Source organism: Solea solea, chromosome 9 (assembly GCF_958295425.1).
Source record: "Solea solea chromosome 9, fSolSol10.1, whole genome shotgun sequence".
Classification (NCBI taxonomy): domain Eukaryota; kingdom Metazoa; phylum Chordata; class Actinopteri; order Pleuronectiformes; family Soleidae; genus Solea; species Solea solea.
The window spans coordinates 8,926,189-8,949,092 of NC_081142.1; the positions used below are offsets into that span (position 1 = coordinate 8,926,189).

At 39.4% G+C, this 22,904-nt stretch overlaps 3 protein-coding genes across 7 annotated transcripts; 1 reads left to right on the forward strand and 2 right to left on the reverse strand.

Annotated features, from left to right (window-relative positions):
* Window positions 1-1,429: 1,429 nt before the first annotated feature.
* On the reverse strand, window positions 1,430-10,003 carry olfml2ba (olfactomedin-like 2Ba). 2 transcript variants are annotated; one of them, XM_058638279.1, is made up of 8 exons: window positions 9,582-10,003; window positions 9,206-9,469; window positions 8,904-9,011; window positions 6,729-6,857; window positions 5,202-5,412; window positions 4,019-4,978; window positions 2,302-2,478; window positions 1,430-2,223 (listed from the first exon to the last, which is right to left on the reverse strand). In XM_058638279.1, exons 1-8 carry the CDS (start codon window positions 9,738-9,740, stop codon window positions 1,607-1,609), a joined length of 2,625 nt encoding a protein of 874 aa, XP_058494262.1. In that variant the 5' UTR covers window positions 9,741-10,003; the 3' UTR covers window positions 1,430-1,606. The 2 variants fall into 2 exon arrangements, with proteins under 2 accessions (XP_058494262.1, XP_058494261.1); XM_058638278.1 differs by having other exon boundaries at window positions 6,696-6,857; window positions 9,582-10,001.
* Window positions 10,004-10,295: 292 nt separating this feature from the next.
* Window positions 10,296-16,172, reverse strand: LOC131465529 (torsin-1A-interacting protein 2-like). 3 transcript variants are annotated; one of them, XM_058638280.1, is made up of 11 exons: window positions 16,036-16,172; window positions 15,391-15,485; window positions 15,192-15,272; window positions 14,591-14,740; window positions 14,148-14,228; window positions 13,750-13,905; window positions 13,409-13,558; window positions 12,966-13,046; window positions 12,572-12,727; window positions 12,170-12,301; window positions 10,296-12,069 (listed from the first exon to the last, which is right to left on the reverse strand). In XM_058638280.1, exons 2-11 carry the CDS (start codon window positions 15,446-15,448, stop codon window positions 11,312-11,314), a joined length of 1,803 nt encoding a protein of 600 aa, XP_058494263.1. In that variant the 5' UTR covers window positions 15,449-15,485; window positions 16,036-16,172; the 3' UTR covers window positions 10,296-11,311. The 3 variants fall into 3 exon arrangements, with proteins under 3 accessions (XP_058494263.1, XP_058494264.1, XP_058494265.1); XM_058638281.1 differs by lacking the exons at window positions 15,391-15,485; window positions 16,036-16,172 and adding an exon at window positions 14,933-15,111; XM_058638282.1 differs by lacking the exons at window positions 12,572-12,727; window positions 12,966-13,046 and having other exon boundaries at window positions 16,036-16,153.
* Window positions 16,173-16,227: 55 nt separating this feature from the next.
* On the forward strand, window positions 16,228-21,825 carry LOC131465530 (torsin-1A-interacting protein 2-like). 2 transcript variants are annotated; one of them, XM_058638283.1, is made up of 8 exons: window positions 16,228-16,370; window positions 16,514-16,639; window positions 18,826-19,002; window positions 19,305-19,436; window positions 19,528-19,671; window positions 19,774-19,863; window positions 19,956-20,009; window positions 20,086-21,825. In XM_058638283.1, the coding sequence occupies exons 1-8, from the start codon at window positions 16,295-16,297 to the stop codon at window positions 20,868-20,870; spliced, it is 1,584 nt and encodes a 527-aa protein (XP_058494266.1). In that variant the 5' UTR covers window positions 16,228-16,294; the 3' UTR covers window positions 20,871-21,825. The 2 variants fall into 2 exon arrangements, with proteins under 2 accessions (XP_058494266.1, XP_058494267.1); XM_058638284.1 differs by lacking the exons at window positions 16,228-16,370; window positions 16,514-16,639 and adding an exon at window positions 17,323-17,615.
* Window positions 21,826-22,904: the final 1,079 nt, after the last annotated feature.

Sequence of the window (22,904 nt, forward strand, 5' to 3'; positions counted from 1 at the left end):
TTTTTTTCAAGTATAAATTATGTTTTTATGGTTGTCATTGCACTGTGCGTTGCTTATAAAATAACTCGTATGTATATATATATATATATATATATATTCTATCTGTTTATTATTATGTCACAGGAATTTTGTGGTGTGAAGCAATTTGCTTTCTGCTGTTAAAATGTCTTCTGCCTTTGTTTTCCTCATCTGTCTTGTTTTGTTTTGTTTTGGGAACCTTTTATTGTAACTGACCACTGAAAATGAACGGGCATATCAAATACTTTTAAAGACAAAGACATTTAATCCTTAAATGGAAAAGAAAAAAAAACTAATTTGAAATTTCCACTAAAAAGCTAGCGGTTATTATAAATAATATATGAATTGCACTTTGATGCACTTAAAGCTGTAAAATTGTATTTTGGACATTCTTTGTTTAAATCCTGTGTGCAGTAGTGATAGATACTAGTTCAAATTAGTTGTCAACATTTGCACTGTAAATGCAGAACCTGGTAAGTTCTGATTATAATGCCTTATTTCAATGTGTCTTTTTTACCTATAATTTGGGAATTTTTAAATTAGAAATAATGTCATCAGATTTAGTCACTATTTCTGTACCATTTTGTCTGTACTGTGATTACACAACATACTAACTATACCACTGTGAGTGGAAGTGGATTTCTTTCAGGAACACAGTTGTACAGAAGGTTGTTCTTACGCTACAAAAAAAAAACACATGCACCTAACACATGTGATGTTAAAAGCCAAACGTTTTCGTTTACTTTTTTTCTCCCCATGGTTTTAAAAATAAATTTGATTTCCCACATTGTTTTCACTGCATCCCAACAAGACTTGCGGTCAAGGCAACAGAACAAATATTAACATGTGTGGGGTTCTTTTTGTATTCTGTGTAATAAACACTGGATTTTCTCTAACCTGACTTATATGTCCATCCTTGGGCTGTCCTACAACTGCAATATTTCATTTTCTGTTTTCAGCAAGTACAATATATTCACTGTTCCTGTGTGTTTTCATCTACTCCAACCTGACTGTAACAGTAGATTACAGGATTAAATGGCCCCACTCTTCCTTTTGTCTTCTCCTGCCAGGCTGTCTTAAGTCAGCCTTCCTGTGGGACCAACTCTCAAAAACTATAATTAAAGCTACTTTAACAAAGAAGAAACTTTCCCTTTAGTATTTTCAAGCTTTATTGTGGTCTCTTCAAAGCAGTCTGATATGGAGGGAGTAAGTGCTTTCACAAGACAGCGACCTGTGTCATACGATGCAAAGAAAATCATAATAGAAAATAAAGTGTATGAAACAGAAAGAATGAATTTGTCCACAATAGTTGGGGATTTATGTGAGCTGGCTCGACAAAATCCACTGACACCTTGTCTAATTCATTCTACAACTTCGGGCTCACCGTTTCATGTATTTCAGATGGTCCTGATAAAGCAATTTTATCACAATATACCAAAGCATAAAAAGTTGGGTTCTACTCAAACCTTTGGACCCAACTCTATGTACATTTGGCCTCCGTTTGTCTCCACACTGAAGGCCACATGGACTGATCTACAATCCACACTTTCCATAGAATTAACTTTATAAAATAACTACTCTCTAACCCTTAATTGGGGTCTACATAAGCAAACTTAATGTTGTACGTGACTTGGTGTCCATTGTCCCACACATACAGCACACCCTCTTTGGGGTTGTAGTCAATCTGTGTGATGTAGGTGTAGTTGTTGATGAAGGGCATTCTGGGAATCATCTGTGTGTTTGTGTGTGTGTCGAAGGCGTATTCCAGGTTGGCCTCTCTTTGGTTGTTGCTGTCAACAGCATAAAGGACGCCGCATACGATGAAGCAGTTCCCATAGCGGTTCCTCCTGAGCCTCGTTCTCCAGGTGGTCTCTCTCTGCATACTGAGGTCCGAGGGGTCCAGTCGACTCAAAACGGTCACTTCCTGTAAGAAGCCCTCGTCGTCCAGCGCTGGGTAGATGATCCACAGGCCGCTCTCGTCCACAGCAAAGTCGATGTCGGAATGACTGCGCCAATCCCACGGTGATGACGACTCTTCGAACAGGGCGTCGTGGAGCATGGTCCAGGAGGCCACGTGACGCTGGCGCAGGTCAAACTTGATGATGTCACGAGAGAAAGCACGGTTGTAGTAGAAGGCCCCGTCATAGACCACATGGCCAGTGCCGATCCAGTTGTATGGAAGCTTGTAGGAGTTGGTAAAACGGCCTAAAGAGGGAGGGAAGTAGAATGGTCAAGGAAGAGATCTAACAAAAAAGATAACAAGACTGCACTACTAGGTCTTACCTTGTTTGAAAACCTCCAGGTTGCGAAACTCCAGGAGGTTGTTTCCGTAATAAAAGTTTGTGACATAAATTTTGTCATTATTTGACTTGGGATCTTTCATCCATGCTCCTTCATTCCTGCCATAGGTGTTGTGAGTCACTGGCTCAGAGATTGTTGCCAAAGTGTCCTTACACTCCTCTGTGGGAAAAAAAAAAAAGACCCGGAGATCTTCGAGTGAGGATTTAGAAGTTCAACAGTTTAACATCATCCAGACCTACAGTACGTCAAAGGGTCTGAAAACAATTACGGCCTCTTGTTTTGAGGCAGCTTGAATCATGGAAAGGGTGAGGCTGTCACAGATGATAGAACACTGGATTTCAACATCGATTCACAGTTCTGACACATTTAACATGAAAATGGTAACGGCATGAAATGTCTCTACCAACTGGTGTTTCAAACTAGTGACAACAAATGGTGGGCTCTGGGTTTTCTTTGGCAATATTTTGTTCTAGTGATAAGATATCTTTAACCACACAGTGTAGCTGTGGTCTTTTATGTGACCTAGTCCACCATTATGGTCCAAACTTGAACAACTATCAGATTGATGACATAAAAGTGCTCAGATATTCATGATCCCCCGAGGATGATAACTGAACTGAGTGGTACTTAACTTTCCATCTACATAGCTCCACCGTCCGGTTGATGTGTGGTGTTTTAGTGAAAGCTGTTGGATGCACCTACAGTCAATAGTTTGCCTATTGCCTAATCCCCAAATCTGCTAGTTTTTGAACTGTGTGTAACATTTAGGAAGGTTAATAGGTAGAACCTGAATATACTACCCATAAGTAGAGCTGCAACTAACGATTATTTTCATAATCGATTAATCTGTCGATTATTTTCTCGATTAATCCATGAATCGTTTGGTCCATAAAATGTCAGAAAACCTTAAAAAATGTTGATCAGTGTTCGTCAAAACTGGAAATGATGATGTTCTCAAATGTCTTGTTTTGTCCACAAACCGAAATGATTCACTTTTAATGATTTAATTTTTTCTCCAGAGCAAAGAAATTAAGAAAATACTCACATTTAAGAAGCTTAAACAATCGGAAATCTTGTTTTAATCATGAAAAAAGCTTTGAACCGATGAATCGATTATCAAAATAGTTGTCGATTAATTGAGTAATCGATTAATAATCGATTCATTGTTTCAGCTCTACCCATAAGTGTATAATTACTTGAGACTAAATATTGTTTAGTGTCTGTATCCTTAGACTATGTACTTGAGGCGAGAGTCTTGCTTTAATGAAGTCCACCATCTTGCACTGGCTTGTCTCTACAACAGCCAGAACAAACAAACAAGCCAGAGAGTGGGTTTCACTTATGGAAGTGGAAGCTTACTGCGCTACTAATGAAGAATGACTGTGCCCACATAAACCTAAAAAGAAGAGGAAGAAGAAGAAGAAGAAGAAGGAGGAGGAGGAGGAGATGGCAGATGAAGTGAGATCGTGATCGACTGGAGAGAGCTGTAAAACATCATCAGTTGAGGGATGACTTCACACACTTGTTGACAACAACATCCCTTCTGGTATGCAAAGGCCACCGTAGTTCCCGGGCATTGCATGGGAAAGGGAATGTTTCTTACAATCTGCAGTCTCACCATAAATTCTTTTACACTGGACCTCACACAATGAAAAACTTAGTCATTTAGTCATTTCACACGAAGATCTCATTTATTTACCTGGTTTTCCTGAAGCAGAGTCCTGCTGTCTCAGCACTGGTTCATGTAATTCCCGATGTTCCTCCTTCCCCAGTTTCTCTTCCCAGCTGCTTTTGTATTTCTGTTTGACCTGAGAAGCCTGTGTGGTTGTGGTGGTGGTGGTGGTGGTTGTGGTTGTGGTGGTGGTACTAATGGTAGCGGCGGCGGCTGCAGAAGAATGTGAGGCTGAAGTTGTCAGTCTCTGTGTGGTTGGTGGCAAAGTTGAACCAGACTCTTCTTCTGTCACTGTTGTAGCAGCCTGTGTGAAGGTAACTGGTGTGGAGGTCGGGGCAGCATGGGTTGTCATGGAATAAGTGGAAGTTGGGCTGATAGTTGAAGCCTCTGTGGTTGGATTTGGTGCAAGTGTGCTTGGGTTCGATTCTGTGCTGCCAGGCATCGTGTGCATTTGCTCTTTCGGTTCCCAGGCAGATGTTTCCATCACAGTAGCGAGTGTATTCTCTGCCGTGAATGTTGGTAGGATTACCTCTGTGGTTGTAACTTCAGGACGATGAACTGTGTTCAAAGTAGTTTGGGTTGTTTGCTTGGCAGTGATACTTGGTGGGGTGCCGGCTGCTTCATTCATCGAGTGGATCATCTGTTTACTGTTTGCAACAGTGACTCTTTGTGTAGTCTGAGGTTCACTGTCTGGGGTTCCAGTTTTTTGTGTCGTCATGGCTGTGTCACTGTTTGCTCGTGTTGACCAAAGTGATGTGGATTCAGTGGCGCTGACGGACTGGATATGAGTTTCTGAGGTGGACTGGATTTCTTCTGGTTTTGTTGACTGGTCAGTCTCTTTGGAGACGTGCAACGGGGCCGTTGTCTTTGGTCGAAATGATCGCGGTCTTGCCCGCATCCTGGGGCGAGGGGCTCTGTGCTGAAGAAGTTTCTCCTCGATGAAGAGATCGTTTGGGCCGTCACCACTGAATCCATGATACTCTAAAACTGAGAAGAGACAGGGAAACGTTTCATCAAGGAAACCTATATTGTAACATGATGATCAAGCAAGATCTGTATGAACACTTTGACTGTTGCCATGACAGCAGGCAGAATCCAGGTAAGCATTAGGGTTGTGTAATTAGCTTTAAAAGATCTTATGAATTTATCCAGATGAATGGGCAGTTTATTGATTTTTAAAACCATGCTGCACTTTATTGTGTGTACTTACAGTTCTCTCCAGGTTCCCCATCATCTGCCACCATTGGTTCAGGCTCGGATTTGTAAAAAGTCATTCCTCTAATGATCATGCCATTGGGCCCAGCCTTCGATACCTGAGGAGCCTCCTTGTTCGCCACGTTTTTGACCTCAATAATCTGAGCAGAACCATCCATCTGCAAAAAGGATGTGTTTTCCTCAGTCGACTTCTCCTCATACTTTGCCTGTTGGTGGAAAGACAGACACATAAAAACAGAAATGAGGCAAAACAACGACACCAATACATCTGTCTAACTCAGATGCAGATGCCAGACAAAAGAAAGACACAAACACACAGCATCATCTGAAACACATTATTTGGAAACACCTTCAAAAGTTAGTACACCCAAAATGTCAGCAGAATGTTTCACTCTGCTGAACCAGATCGTGAGTCTCCAAACGGTGACTCATGTGAACAGTGGATCTTTGGATGAACTCTTTAACTGTTTATTTTACTTTTTATTATTTCTCCAAATGTGTTTGCTTAACCTATGGTTTGTTCAAGCATTCGCGTCTGAATGTTTGTGTTTCTTGCACCACCTGACTAAACAAAAAAAATAAGTAATAACTCAGCAACAAGTTATCTTGCAAAATCTCATGATCCACCCAACACTGCAGACCATAGTGGATGACGGCCCACTGGTCTGAGGTCTGCTCTTGTCCACTGGGACTCCTTCACACATTCTTCATATTTAATCATGTAGACAATGATTTTTATGGAGGAGCTTGTGGAAAGAACACATAGTTGTTCATTTCATTTTGAAGTAATACAACATAATCAGCAACATCTGAACCCGATAACCTATTGTGTGCTAGTTTTCTTAATTGCAATTCAATCAACCGCTTTTAGTGCAGAAGATGTCAGGATTTGCCTCAGTATCAATATATATATATATATATATATATATATATATATATATATATACAGCACAGGAGCGAATCACACAAATAGGTTTTCAAAATGCTTAAAATGTACTTTTAAAAACCAATGACAGCGTACTAGTGTCATTAACTGTGTATGAGACTTGTGACACAAATGATGGCACATAAGCTGTGTAATAGTTGGTTTACACAAGTTACTTAGTTCCTCACAAGACCCAAACAAGTCTGTAGTGACTTCGTTTAATAGTAAAAATCCCAAGACATGCAGTACATGTATGTAGAACAGCGTGTACATTAATAATAATAACCTCAAACCTACTAATTAGTGTCGTGTCCCATCTAATTTCATAGTAGAGGCTAAGTTATAGTCTTGATGTGACAGTGAACAACTGTATTTTATGTATTGACTACCGTTTGCATGTATAAAAAAGTATTTTGCTTTTAGTATAATGGTATTATTAGTTTTAATCAGTAATTAAGTAAATCCAAATGTGTTATTTCATTACTCCAAACACTAATTATGTTATTATCACAGAATTATTATAGAACAGTTAAGTCAATCACAGACTTCAATCGTAACATTTACCTGTGGGTTCTGATGTGCTGCTGCCCCACTGACCTCTTCTTCTCTCTTCTTGTCCTGATGCTGGTGAGCAGGAGTGGTGGGCGGGGTTTCAGTGACATCTGCCTGAGTGGGAGGAGTCTCCTGGGGCTTCACCTCATCTGTGGTGTTGTTCAGAGACACCACCTTCATGCAGCCATGGACAAATCAAGGTATTAACAGAAATACTGTCCATGTGGTTGAAGGTCCAGTGTGTAACATTTACGAGGGTATATTGGCCGAAATTGAATATACTTTTTGTTGTTTTTGTAGCTGCAGAATGAGCCTTTTTTAAGTATTTACAGCCATTTAGAGACGACATATTTGTACAGCATGAAAGCGGGAGCTTCATTCGCATATGAAAGGGAAAGGGACGGGTGAGCAGGGAAGTCCTCCATTAGTCACAATCTGCAGTCTCAACATTAGAAATCTCTAATTGTCACACACTGGACATTTAATAAGGAATAGCCATTGTAATCACGAGAAGCAAAGACCCATTGACTAGTAGAACAGGTGTGAGGGGCCCTTTGCACAGCAGTACGGCTGAAACTAACGATTGTTTTTAATAATCAATGAATCTGTCAATTATTCTCTTAATGAATCAAGTCATCAGTGTTGAAAAGTGTTGACCAGTGTTTGTCCAACCTGGAAATGACGGATGTTCTCAAATGTCTTGTTTTGTCCACAAACCAAAATGATTGAGGATTAATGATTTCTTTGTTTTATGGAACAAAAAACCGAAACATATGACCCTCAAACCGATTAATCGATTATCAAAATAGTTAAGATTCATTTAGTAACTGATTAATAATCGAGTAATTGAGTAATTGTTTCAGCGATTTTGACAGGTCACAGGTGTAAATAATCAAATGAATGATGCCTGAGTTCCACTTCGCTTCCTCAGCTTTGGGATGTATGCTGGTTCACTTTCACACAGTCGTTAATGCGATCACTAACACTTAATATAAATAATACCTTTCTCCTTTTCTATTCAAATGTCCCTAAAAAGATTGAACAGTGTGACAGTGAATCAGAAGGTGGCTAAAGCAGCTAAATGGAATTCAGCCAAAAGTTTTACAAGCTTGCCTTACCCAGTGTGACACATCAAAATGTCGTCATTAGAGAGTCTAAATGCTAAAACAGGGACACTCCCCGTGTTCGCGATCCTTTAGTGAGGTCACTAGAATTTCAAAACGGTGAAACTAAGGCCACACTTCATTTAGCCATTCATGTTATTGCCAACTCTTAAAGTGATCATTTGAGACAGTTTGTGGTCGACCCATCACATCACGGCTGTCTCAACGTTGGGCAGCTACAGTAAATCACATGGGGCAACATCAACACATGTTTATATTAACCTGACAAACCACACATACGTAGTTATTATTACAATTAATATGACTTTGACATCAGCTTTAAAAAAATACACTTGCTTTTACTGATCAGGATATAAAATACTAAGTAAAACAGGCCAATAAATTGAATAAAAATATTAATATCCTCAGCAGTTGCCCCAGTCAGGATCATTTTGAATATTTTGGAATTTAAAGAAACCGAATCAAAACTAAACACTTTGGTGTTTTCAGTTAAAGCAATACAAAACAAAAGGAGCTTCACTGCTGTGGCTGATCAGTGTGGTTTTGATTTTGTCCAGTCATGAAGTTATTATGGAGAATTAGTGAAAGTTCAAAGTAACTTTTAAATGACATTACAGATCATGACAAAAATGAACTTATAAAAGAGGGCACAGACTTTCACGGCTCTGCCATCACATTCTAAACAGTTACCAGTTTTTTTTATTGTGGCTGGTCTGTGTATTTTGATCATGTATTTGATTTTGTTTGTATTATGCGACTTGTGTATCACCAGTTTGGGCGTACAACTTTCACTTCTGATTTATGATTTGTTGGGAGTTTGAGAACTTCAACAAACTTCCAGGCAGCACAACTCCACCTCAACTTGAGGAGGCTTTTTCATATTCAAGCATTCAGACAGTGAGCAGCTGAAACTGTTTAGAAATACTTAATAAATGTAGTACTGGAGATCAATTGAGGTGTTTTGCTGGTCCATTACATAAGGTCAAGTGGGCTCAATTTAAAGACAGAACCACAATTACAATTATATAGTTCTCCCTGGTTTTTCTCAGAGTTGACTGGACCCATTGAATCCCGAAGAACATTAACACACTGTTACCTTTTCAATGTGTTCCACACGATGCAGGAGCTTATTGGTGATGGAGTGCAGCTTCAGTAGATCCATGCCATAGAAGGAGCCTTCCAGCAGCTCAAGGATGGTGGACAACTAAAATGATCAAGTAGATTCCGTCAAAAAAAAAAAAAGGTGGGGTTTACCATAACAAACCATGCGTAAAATGGGCGCGTCCAACTTTGAATCCCTGGTTATGAAATTAAATGAGGCGCTATCCTTCAGTGAATTTGATTTTTTTTTTTTAAACCGTGACATCCACGCCTCCAGTGATCCAATGGACATTTCACCTTGACATTCTCTTTTCCAGCCTCCCTCAGCCTCTTCAGCCTGAATTCGCCCTCGCAGGGGTTGACCGCTGACGGAGGCGCGATGCAGGCGCACTTGCACTCAGGTCCAGATGTGATGGTCTCCACGGTAAAGAAATCCTGCACCGTGGCGCTGCCCTCTTCTATCCGACGACAGGCGCTCCTGCTCAGGGGTCTGACAACACATTTACAGCCACAGTCAGAGCCCTCCGACACGGCTTTCACTTTGTCATAATCACCCAGCAGCTACGAAGAGAAGAGGACGGATGTTTTACACCACGCTCAAACTTTTTTGAATTTTTACGCACAAAAGACATGAACGAAATTCTGTATGGCTTTAAAGAAAATGTCACCCTACCTTGGAGAGGATGCTCTCCTGCCCTTCTATCTCCTCCTGAAGCCTGTCGTTGTTGCTCACAGGTTGCGACCCGGGCTCTGCACCCACGCGCTGTGGCGCGGCAAGGCCCCGTGGATAAAACGCACAACACACCAGGACGACGACGCATAAATTATACATGTTGGATGCTCACAGAGCGAAGAAAGGACACAGTTTAATTAATTGTCACCAATTAATTAATTAGGTTCCAAATGAAATGGCATAGCTCCAGAGTCAGATATGTGAATCCAAAAAGTCATCAGAGTGGATCACGCATCATTGCGCAGTGCCATGTCCTTCATATTCGAAGAGGGTGAAGGCGAAATGAGCCCAGAGAAACCGTTGCACCCTGAGAGGAGAGCAGCCGGCATCTGCTGTTGATGCTGGAGCAGCGCTGACAGGAGGCGGATCTGATTCTCAGGCAGGAGGGGTTCAACTGCTTCCAAATTCTTCTTACTCGACGCGCACTTTATTAAGTTAGAATCACACATTTAGATGGAACTGGGAGTTAAGATGTGAGTTTGATTTTGTGATTGTGTGTGTGTGTGTGTGTGTGTGTAAGGATCAACTTGCAGTTTGTTTCAAAAACATTGTTCAGCCTGTTGCACTATGACTTGATCACGGTTCATTCGCCTGGTTTCACTCGAAGCTCTGCTGCCCTCTGTCCGCAACAAAGCAGCACACAATGAAAACAACTTAAGTTGGGCTAGTATTTATTTTACACCTTAAGGCACATTTAATAGCTTACTTCTTCCCCTCCATCACAATGTCCCCATAATGTGCATATATTTACAGAAAGTGGTGTATGAAAATGTATTTTAAGGCACGTGATGGTGCCATGCAGGTTTGACAATCACACAGAAACTAAACAAAGTTACACCAATGTCCTGATACCAAATGAATAATTGAGTTTGTGACGAGAATTAGATTTTCTTTCATGAAATACTTTTAAAAATGTATACACATTACATCAGCTACCATCAAAATCTTACACACTCTGAAGTTCTCTATAATTAAAGTAAATCAGTTACTAATAAAGTGCTGCTGCATTTTAATTTACATTTTTCCATAAAAGGTGTCATTATCTTTATCTGGACTTTTTTTCTATACTCATTTTATTTAACTTTTTTTTTTATTTAAGACATTACACATTAGGGTAAAATTCTTGACTTTTAACTGACCCATGCAGTCACACTTAGTCATCTCATATTGGTTCCAAGAGCCTTTGAAAATACAGCTCAGACACACTAACACACATTTCACGCTCCGTCTTCCTCTTTTCACATTGGAAATGAACTCTGTCTTCAGACACGACTTCCTGCACGCTTTGAGACGATCACGAGCTGCATGATTATTGTCTCTCCAACGCTGATGAGATTATCTCCTTAGGTACCAAAATGTTATGTTAAATTACAACACATGTATCTCCTTCGGTACCAAATGTTATGTCAAATTAAAACACATTTTTGCTCTTAGGGGACATGATACTCATGTCGGTACCACTGAAGTGTGATACCCAGCCCTAGTTTTATCAAACATTTTCAATAATAAGGTCCACATAGATATTAGACAATATCCAAAGGCATAATTATCAAAATAGGCATAATTATTTCCACCTGATACCTTCATTTGTTGCAACCTTAAAAAGAGTAAGAAACCTTTGGGTTGTTAACACCACCACACCACCTGCTAAGATATGACAGAGGGGTTATTTATATACCCCAGCATCCTTCATATTCTATCCTTTCCTCAGCTGCCACAGGAAGGATGAGGTGAGAAATACGGCTCCACAGTCCACCATACTTATCAAGGTCCATCCTGTCAAAAGACACAGGGCGGCTATGAGAGAGGAACTTCTTCTTAAGGTGGTCGTCCACCATCTCCTCCACAGAGTTCAAAGAAATCTTGCCAGGAATCTCTTCTTCCTCCAGCAGCACCGTAAAGATTAGTACAGTCCCCTTATACGCCGCATTCTCGTGGTCACAGTAACGATAGAAAATGAGCGTGGAGCCTGGAGGCAGCTCCTCAAAGCGGTGAATGACAGCAACAGGTTTGTCCCCCTCGAAAGCTCCTTGCAACTTGCTGTCAATGTCCAGTTTGACCTGGTCGCTGTCCTGGCTGGCTGCACGGGCTCCATCAATGTGGAGGACAGAGGCGTTGACGGCAAAAGAGAAAGCAGAGGCCAGGCTCTGAGCCAGGCAGTGCAGCGTCCTCTCACCTCTGAGGCCAGCAGTTAGGATGAGATTCACAGGTGCTGTAGGCTGAGCTGTCTGGAGGTGCCTCTTCAGGTGGATCTTGCTCCTTTTCCAGAGCTCAGCACGCTGATGAGGGAACTGGGTCTTTACTTTTTCCATCTGCCTGAGGAGAATGTCTACATTGTTCATCAGAGGTGGAGACTCAGGCTGGTGGGGAGTCATCAGGAGGACAGCAACAATAGCTAAAACCACTGGAATCAGGAATTTTACTTTTCCTGTGAAGAGAAGGGCACACATTTTGTCTTAATCGGAAATGTATTATGAATTTACAATCAAAACAAACAAGAGGAGATAGAAGATAGAGACAAAGATTACCTCTAAGAAATCTAGTAACCACTGTAAATGGGGATTCAGTTGTCTCTTGAACATTTAGTCTCTGTTCATGTTTCTCCACATTCTCTTCCTCTTCCTTCTCTGAGGGATCAGGCTCTGGGCCTCTTCCATTACCTTGAGGGAGAACACACAATAACAGAAGTATAAAAAAAAAAAAAATAACACCCTTTCTTCTGCCCAATGAGGTTGTTTACTATAAAAATAAATGGACGTTAACTTCCATGACAGATATGATATCATCCAATCATTTATAACATTGGTAATTGCAGAACTCTTGCAACTAATAGAAATTATAGAGGCTTCTTTGTTTTGTTTTTTTTGTTTAATAAAACACAATATTACCTCTGAATTATTTGTCATAAGACCTTTACAGGAAGCACTCACCAGGAATCTCAGGTTGCATTGCTGGCTGCTTTGTTGTCAACTCTCTCTTGTGATCACCATCATCATTACTGTCTTTAGCCTGAGAAGTGGTCTTGCTGTCCTCATGTGGAGGAGAGCCTTCAGTAAGAGGCATCTCGTCTTCAGGTGAACCACTGCCTGTAATAAAAATGGCAAATTGTCATCCAGGGTTTAGTCTGACTGAACTGGTTTAATTTTACAGTTTTCAAGAAGGCTATTTTTATTTCTGCTTCAGTCTTCAGATTTGGTTCATGGTCACAATGACGTCAACATATGGTATCCTCTACCAAACAAGTAAATAACAAAAGATTAGAGGTGTAATTCTGACGAGTAAGTAAATTAAGTAATTAATGAAGGAATATTTAATGTTACTTACTTTTAACATCAGCCTGCTCTGTGATTTCAATGTTGTCACTGTTGCGCTCTTTGATTGTTGATGCAGATGAAGAAGCTAAATCTTGTTGGGCAACAGAAGATGTGTAAAATATTAAATACATACTGGGCATCGAGAAATGAATATGACTCATATCACTTACTGAAATAATATCACTATATTATTGACCTTGCTTGAATATTTTACCTCCTGAGTGTTCACTCTCTTCCTGTTGGTTCTCTTCACCAAAAAAATAATAATAAAATACAAATGTGTGATCCCTTAAATGCTTCCCACTTGTAAATTATGCTTGCTGCTGTAAACTGGAACAGGCTGGATATGAATACATCGGATAAAATTGGACAGTTGAACCAAAAAGCTCGAAACAACAGAAGTTAATATAAAGTTTTTAAAAATTATAATTTCAGAAAAGTAGTTGAACTTACCCCCTCCAGCTCCAACATTTGTGTATTCAACAGCTGATGATTCCTGAGTGGGACTTGCTTCGGGTCGATCTACTTGGTCATTCGCTTCATCATCCTGGGATGGTAAACCAGTTGTTTCTGTCTCGGTCTTCTGCCCAATGAGGTTGTTTACTATAAAAATAAATGGACGTTAACTTCCATGACAGATATGATATCATCCAATCATTTATAACATTGGTAATTGCAGAACTCTTACAACTAATAGAAATTATAGAGGCTTCTTTGTTTTGTTTTTTTTGTTTAATAAAACACAATATTACCTCTGAATTATTTGTCATAAGACCTTTACAGGAAGCACTCACCAGAAATCTCAGGTTGCATTGCTGGCTGCTTTGTTGTCAACTCTCTCTTGTGATCACCATCATCATTACTGTCTTTAGCCTGAGTAGTGGTCTTGCTGTCCTCATGTGAAGGAGATCCTTCGGTAAGAGGCATCTCGTCTTCAGGTGAACCACTGCCTGTAATAAAAATTGCAAATTAAGTGTCATCCAGGGTTTAGTCTGACTGAACCGGTTTAATTTTACAGTTTTCAAGAAGGCTATTTTTATTTCTGCTTCAGTCTTCAGATTTGGTTCATGGTCACAATGACGTCAACATATGGTATCCTCTACCAAACAAGTAAATAACAAAAGATTAGAGGTGTAATTCTGACGAGTAAGTAAATTAAGTAATTAATGAAGGAATATTTAATGTTACTTACTTTTAACATCAGCCTGCTCTGTGATTTCAATGTTGTCACTGTTGCGCTCTTTGATTGTTGATGCAGATGAAGAAGCTAAATCTTGTTGGGCAACAGAAGATGTGTAAAATATTAAATACATACTGGGCATCGAGAAATGAATATGACTCATATCACTTACTGAAATAATATCACTATATTATTGACTTTGCTTGAATATTTTACCTCCTGAGTGTTCACTCTCTTCCTGTTGGTTCTCTTCACCAAAAAAATAATAATAAAATACAAATGTGTGATCCCTTAAATGCTTCCCACTTGTAAATTATGCTTGCTGCTGTAAACTGGAACAGGCTGGATATGAATACATCGGATAAAATTGGACAGTTGAACCAAAAAGCTCGAAACAACAGAAGTTAATATAAAGTTTTTAAAAATTATAATTTCAGAAAAGTAGTTGAACTTACCCCCTCCAGCTCCAACATGTGTGTATTCAACAGCTGATGATTCCTGAGTGGGACTTGCTTCGTGTCGATCTACTTGGTCATTCGCTTCATCATCCTGGGATGGTAAACCAGTTGTTTCTGTCTCTTTCTTCTGCCCAATGAGTTTGTTTACTATAAAAATAAATGAACGTTAACTTCCATGACAGATATGATATCATCCAATCATTTATAACATTGGTAATTGCAGAACTCTTACAACTAATAGAAATTATAGAGGCTTCTTTGTTTTTGTTTTTTTTGTTTAATAAAACACAATATTACTTCTGAATTATTTGTGATAAGACCTTTACAGGAAGCACTCACTAGGAATCTCAGGTTGCATTGCTGGCTGCTTTGTTGTCAACTCTCTCGTGTGATCACCATTATCATTACTGTCTGACTGAACCAGTTTAATTTTTCAGTTTTCAAGAAGGCTATTTTTATTTCTGCTTCAGTCTTCAGATTTGGTTCATGGTCACAATGACGTCAACATATGGTATCCTCTACCAAACAAGTAAATAACAAAAGATTAGAGGTGTAAGTGAGTAATTGATGAAATGAAAGAATATTTAATGTTACTTACTTTTAACATCAGCTTTCTCTGTGGTTTCACTGTTGTCACTGTTGCACTCTTTGATTGTTGATGCAGATGAAGAAGCTAAATCTTGTTGGGCGACAGAACATGTGTAAAATATTAAATACATACTGGGCATCAAGAAATGAATATGACTCATATCACTTACTGGAATAATAATTACTATAATTACTATTGAATATTTTACCTCTTGAGTGTTCACTCTTTTCCTGTTGGTTCTCTTCACCTGGGACATAATGTTCCATATTTGCGGACTTTATTGACTGGTATCTGCAGGAAAGACTAAAGAAAATACTTTGTGTCCAATAAACACTGAGCTATACAAATCTGTACAAAACAAATGTAACGTTTGATATAACAGGTCAACTAACATCTGATAGTATAGTATTCTATTTTCAAATAGTCAGAGTCCTCATAAAACTGCTGATGTGGCCTAATTTATCATGACAACCAATCTCTCTCTCTCTCTCTGTGTTCTTTGCACTCCTCAAGTGTTTACTAACAACGTTTTCAGGCAGATGAACACACATCGTTTATATGTATCATTTGTGGTTTTGTAAACGAATACGTGGAGGCTAACTAACAACTAAATTCGCAGCGCGAGCAGACAACATGTCAACTATAAAGTTGAGGTTAAATAACAATATTTCGCAAGAAAACCCACCCGACAAACATGTATAATGTGTGAACTGTTGGTTAACTAACAAGCTAGCAGGTTGTGTGACAGACAATTTAAGCTAGTTACAGGTTAGCAAGTCTCCATAGCCGTTGAATTGTGTTATCGACCGATTGGAATATATATACAGATAAATACAGAGAAAAAAGTTCTTACCACGGGATTCGTCGATCATATCGCCACTGGAAATGACCTTTGTGCAGTTTCCTTGTCGCCCCTGTGTGTTCGCGCAGACACACTCTGATCACGTTATTTGGGCGGAACCTTCGGTGCTGCCCTTGTTTCTGATGAGATAGTTTCCTGATAGTGGTGCCGTCCCATCCGGTCTAAGATCTCTCCGTTCGCGACATGTTTTCACTTATCGTACTATGTAACTAGTGTTTTCTGGTGTCGCGACGTCGAGTTATAATCACACATGGATGCCAAGATTTCTCAGAATAAGGAACTCGTCCCCTTGAGGAGATCGACGAGACACTTATCCAGTAACAGAGGTAAGAGTTAGTCAGCTTAGCCGCCGGAGCTAGCTCACGCAAAGTTTACTAACGAAACCACTCTGCGTTACGTAGCTTTACTTTGCTGTGTTTCACTTAAGTAGCGGTGACAAATTCATATTTTCTTAATTTTCCTTCTGTAGCATCGAGTTTTGAGGTGACCCCTCGGGGTCCACTGAAGAGGACACGGAGCAGCTCAGGTAACAAAGCTCCTGTTGCAGCCGTCAATGGTTCCAGAGAAAAGGAGGAGGGTGATTCAGACGAGGGAGGTGAGATGCTCTTCTTAACATTAATTGTTTTATTATTTTTACAGCAAATGTTAAATGTAAAAATGTAACGTGTACTATGTTACTTAAACATCGAGGCTATTGAACTTTCGTTTTTCTATTGCAATTTGACAAAAAGCTTTTGGGATGACTCCCAGTTCTGATAAACAAACAAGATAAACTTTACTTACTTTAAAGACGACATAGTATATCAAATATGTAACGTACAACAGCGACCTTTAACATTTAAAACAGTTTCTGTATTGCAAATTTAAAACATTGCAGGGGCATGCTTGTCAGATTTTCAGAAATATGGGAACCTAACAATACACCAGCCTTAAACTGTGTTCATCCATCTTCTACTGCTCCACATGAAGGTCGTGGTGGGTTGCTGGTGGCAATCCCAGCTGACATAGGCGATAGGTGGGGTACACCCTGGACAGTTGACCAGTCCATCACAGGGCCACATAGAGACAAACAATCATTCACTATCAAATTCAAAAGCAAAGCAAAAATTGAAGGAGAACATTGAACAAATGCTAGAAACATTAGCTATTGGATACCCAATACATAAAGAAGAGAAGACCTTCATTGCAGTTCAAAGTCCTTATAAGCCTCATACTATAAATCTTCAAATAATGTCCAACAGGTTGTACACCAAGAGGTGCAAAGCTGCCCTGCTTAGGAAAAATGAATTGCAGCTCAAATTTCTAATAAGCACCCCCTCCTCGTGTGTAATAATCAGTACATATCAAAGCAAAGATAAAAGGACAACACTGAACAAAGGATAGAAAAAAAATGAGGTATTGAATACCCAATACCTATAGAAGAAAATACTCTTTTCAGATCCCATGCTAAGTTTGAATAACAACCATGCCTAAAAACAATAAAGTTACTCAGTCTACAAAACCCCAGAGGCAACAGAGGCAAGCCTCTCGGCGTACAGCAATACACGATGAAAGTATTGGTCCTCAGAGCAGTAAGTTGATTATTGAGTCTGTAGATCCTCGAACTTATTCTCATTAACATCGTGTACAGCACAGAGATGATACATACAGAACATGTATCCAGATCGTAACCACCGAGTGAAACCAGTTTAATTTTCTTCCCATTATGTGATGCATTATCAGTGTTTCAAATGTATCTGCTCTGAAAAATATCAGTTATAATGTCAGTTATACGTCTAATAATGTGTTAATTGATATGTGTATGTGTATATATGTATATATATATATATATATATATGTGTGTGTATATATTCAAATGTAAATGTATAAGAAGAAAAAGGAAATATTCTGTTTAAACATTCAGACAACAAACCACTTCCACAGCATTTGTAAAATGAGACAAACTTTCATACAAACGTATAGACAATGTATTAATAAGTATTGCATAAACAGTCTTGAAACTAAACAGAAGAACAAACTGTCTGTCAAAAGTGTAAAAATATAGTATTTTACCAACCCTTAAAGAGAAAATTAGATTTTTGCAAGGAAATAATCAGTACCTCTTCTTGTAGCCAGTGTGTTGTCTCTTTAATTTTATTGAGTGTATTGGTCACTAATGTATCACAACGACTCATTACCGTTGGCTGCCACTGAAGGTCTCACTGGACAATTACCGTGATTACCTGCTGTTTCATGACGTCGTCAAACTAGGTTTTGATTGAGAGATGCCTTGCAGCAGAAATGAGTGTTGTAGAGTGTTGACCTTTTCCTGCAATTTTCCTCCCATAGGAAATAAATCAACAGGGCAGTTTAAAGACAGGCATGGAGAATAATAATGGAGAGTAATTTTCTCCAGTTTAGACAAGGGTGCTAAAGACTGTGAGAATGTGTGAGTTAGGTAGACCTCTTCTTCCTCAGAAGGATTGCCTGTCATGCCAAAAGAGAGGGAAAGGACAGAGCATCTCTTTTAGCTTTTGATAATCCCTTCACATCAATAATACCTAACAGTGCTAGGAGTAGATTAGGTTTGATAGAGGAGAGTTGGGAGAGGGTTTGAAATGCAGCTCTTTATTTTTTTTAAGTCTGGGAAACAACAAAATATATGGATGAAGCTCTGGGTACATTGATTGATTGATTTGTGTGTCATCCACTCATTAGTGCCAAGCCCATAAGGGCTTATAAGACACTGCATTTTAGCAATAAAAGTGCTATAGAAAAAAAACATAATTCCCTCATCCACAGAGTCCCCTAGCAAAAAGAGACGACTGAAGACTGAAAGAGCAGCCGGCAGCCATGGCGATGGGAATGAGATGGAGGCTCAGGAGTCGGCTGAAAATATGGAGAAAACTACAGACCAGGTAGTGGACTCACCCATGGAGGATTCATCACATACCACTTGTCCACCCGTATTATGCCAAGGTTTGTCCTTTACTACATTTAAACATCTTTTTTCTTGACACTGTGATGATAATGATACGGCTGTGATGACTTCGCATTTTTATTTGAAGTGATAAGTGTCAGTGTAGTGTTTTAATGATATCAATCTCATAAGCTCATCATTAATCACTAATTGAAAGGGTTTTTTTTTCTTCATCCTGCTGCTATTGTGTGTGAGCAATCAAACAACAGATGTAGCATCATCTTAAATTCCACATGTGTTCTGGTTGATGGACATTTTAAAATGTAACTCATTTTGACACCAATTACATGAATTTTCACAGGATTTGCCACTGGGATTTTCTCTGTGTTAGACGCTGCTGGAGAAGTCAATTTATTCCCTTTGGTAGAGCTCAATGAACGCTGCCAACCCTATGCTGTAATTAAAGATTCAGACTTGAAGAAAACAATAACAGGTATGAATATGCAGTAACTGAATTGTGTATGGTAATGATTATATTAAGGGAGGATAATACAGTTGTCCTACTCTGGTTTGTTTGTGTTCAGAAAAACCACCAACCAAAAAACCTGCAGCTTCTAGCAAGCCTGTAGTGCCAGTGAGACCACTACTAAACAGGCACGATGCTCCAGCCTCCAAAACCAGCATACCTGAGTACCAGAGTAGGATGAAGTCCATGGCCAGTACAGCTGGTAATTTACACATTTCCATTATTAATGTGGGTTTTGGTCAAGAAAATTGCACCAATCACTGTTTTTTTTATATTTCTACATTGATAAATTCTCCGTTGTCAGGTGATCAACGGCCGAGGGATTACAGCACAATTCATCACCGTTTTAATAACATTCCAATTAACAAAGAACCTGTCAAGTCCAAGAAACAAGGTATTACACGTTTAACTGAATTTTACTCTTGACATGATGCAATGTCACTCTGATTGTATATGACAGTGCCTAAATGAGGTTTTCTCTTACAGAACAGGTAAAAAAAACCAAAGTCATCAAGACAAGCTCTGGACACTCCTCTCGAGGTGATTGTCATATTTACACCAGAAGATTCTTTGTCTCAATAATTTGAAGTTCTAAATTTGCCTAATGTCCTTTCAGGTTTTATGTGGTATTTGTGCTGTGTGGTTCTGCTGGTGCTGCTTAGTTCTGCTGCCTTGTTGGCATTCAAAAAAATCCCTCTCCTCCAAAGGCTTGGAGATCATGGGAGTCATTCAACCAGGGCTGTGGAGGCTGAATTGTTTGTAGATCAGTTGTCTCTTCTTGAGACTCAATTCCCCAGTCAGCGGCCTGAGTTGTGGAAGCGGAGCAAAATTCACCTGGAAAAGCACCTCAGAACAGCCCAGCCCACGGAGCCGGTGAGCCTGATCATTACAGCTGGTCGCAGGGCTAAGAGGACACTGCACTGCCTTGCTCAGAGTCTGGCTTCCTCTTTCTCATCTGCCCTCAATGGCACCATCCTCCACATTGATGGAGCCAGCAAAGCTGGCCAGGAGAGCGACACGGTAAAGCTGGACATCGACAGCAAGCTAAAGGAAGCCTTTGAAGGTGATAAACCTGTGGCAGTCATTCATCGCCTTGAGGAACTGCCTCCGGGTTCCACCCTCATTTTTTATCGCTACTGCGACCATGAGACTGCAGCATATAAGAGTGTGTTCCTGTTGTTTACTGTGCTACTGCCTCGGGATGAGCTGAGCACTGAGCAGAGTATGATGGATGTGGAGGAGATGGTCCAAGACTATGTCAAGGAGAAGTTGGTCAGCTCCAGCAGTCAAACTTCCTTTAACGAGATGGACGTTGACAAGTTCGGAGGACTGTGGAGTCGCATCTCGCACCTCATCTTGCCTGTGGTGTCTGAGAAGGAAGTGGAGCGAGAAGGATGCTGATGAGGCCGTCTGGTCCCTCTTGACACAGGGCAGGACTTAGAAGACACGTGGAAGTTTGAAATATGAGTGTGCTGTGATATTTCACATATAGACTTGATTTTAGGTGTTTGAAATGTATATTAATTGCTCTCTGTCGGAGAGATCTGATTCAGTTTAACTGTTAAAGATGTCGCCGTTTTTAAATGTGTGTTCTTGTACAGGTGTTGCCTAAGGATACAACAATGTCATTGCAGCATCATTTTACTTCCAAAGAAGGGGATTCGGTACATAGTCTCTTGGGGAATTAACATACAATAGGAACACTCAGCACAATTGCTTTTTAACTGACATTTCCAGTCTACAGAAGAGATTCTGTTGAATTGACAGCAAAAAGCTTTGTTTGTTTCTTTCTTTTGTAGACATTCAATTTTCACTGATATGTTTCCAGTCTCAGAGACGATTGAAGGCTTGTTTTATATTTCTGTTAAATGTCTCCATTCATGTGTGTCACTTCATTCATTTTGTGGATTGGTTTTGCACTTAAAAAGTTTGACTTTCAATAACAACCCATTTAAACAGGAGTACTGGCTTTTAAAAAGATATATATTCTATAGTTATTGTTCTGTTTATTTTGTCTCAAACCCCCAGTATTCACTGAAATGCTCTTGCAATGTTTTCAACTTTAATTCACAGGTTCTGAATTTGTACAGATGTTTTATAAAAGTAAATGTCACAATATGTGCCTTAAACACCAATGTGGGGGAAAAATCAGGCATGAATTAAAAAGCACTGAAACACTCATGCATAGTCATGTGACAGAACAAGATTACTTGCTGATAGATCAATTTTGTAATTTGTAAATTTGAATTTGAAAATGATATCACTCATTCCTCTTATGTTGATATTCTGAGATGACTTTTGTGTTGCTCATGAGGACCTGGATATTTTCAATAAAAATTATTTTGATACAAGACAATATTAAGTTGTCTTAATCATAATTGTCCTTGCTTTATGTGTGCGCTTGTATACTTTTGGAACAATGGTGACTTGGCGAGTTATGAGTCACCCTTAAGGAGAATTGTCTTATTTGTGGAATAATGGTATGTTTCAAGACAAGGATTTTACGGACCGTACTCGTAGTGTGAAAATCCTTTTTGTGATGAAGTAAAAGGCAAGTTCTTGCTTCACTGTCAGTATTGTACTTAATTGGCAAATTAACTCCAGCAGGTTCAGTCAGTGACGAAGTGGTGAGTAGGTGTGCCTGCACATGTTGGCAGAGATTCAGTGATGGGTGAGTCATCAGCATGAAGGTGGACAAAGTTCTATGTTCATTTCATAAAAAATACCACATGGAGGTTATAACATGATTGTGTATAAAGATCAAGGGTCAAAATATCTAGTAAATTTTTCTTGGTTGTCGCCTCCCGGTGCTGCTTCCTTTTCATTAATTTTGTCTTTTACTTTTTTGTAATTTACATTTGATGTGTATATTTCTGTTTTTATCTGTCAGTTACAGGTGGTCTTGAAAATGAAATATGAATGAATAAAAGGCTGGTCACAATCCATTTATTTTACCTTTCCAATTGTAATGAAATAAGCAGGTCATAAGATTATGTATCTTGTATATGTATATGTTTAAATGCAGGGTACGTACGCCCTGGACAGGTCACCGGTTCATCACAGGGCAAACAGAGACAACACACAACTACTACAATTTAGAGAGTCCAATAATCCTCTGCAAGTTCTTGGAGACCAGAGAACCAGGAGAAAACCCATGTACACACAGGGAGAACATACGAACTTCACACAGACTAAATTTGAAACCACTATTCCTCCATTTGGGCCCTGTTTATGAATACAGTATTGTGCAATATGATGCAATATTTCTCAAGAATTACTTGCCAGGAACATAAACTCAGAATGAGCTATTTTGGAAATAGCAAACAGAATTGCCACAAAAAATCTTAACTTCATACTTTCTGCATAATCACTCAAAGTGTATAACTGCACATCCATATCTCACTAACTGCAAATATTAAGAGTGACCTGAAAATG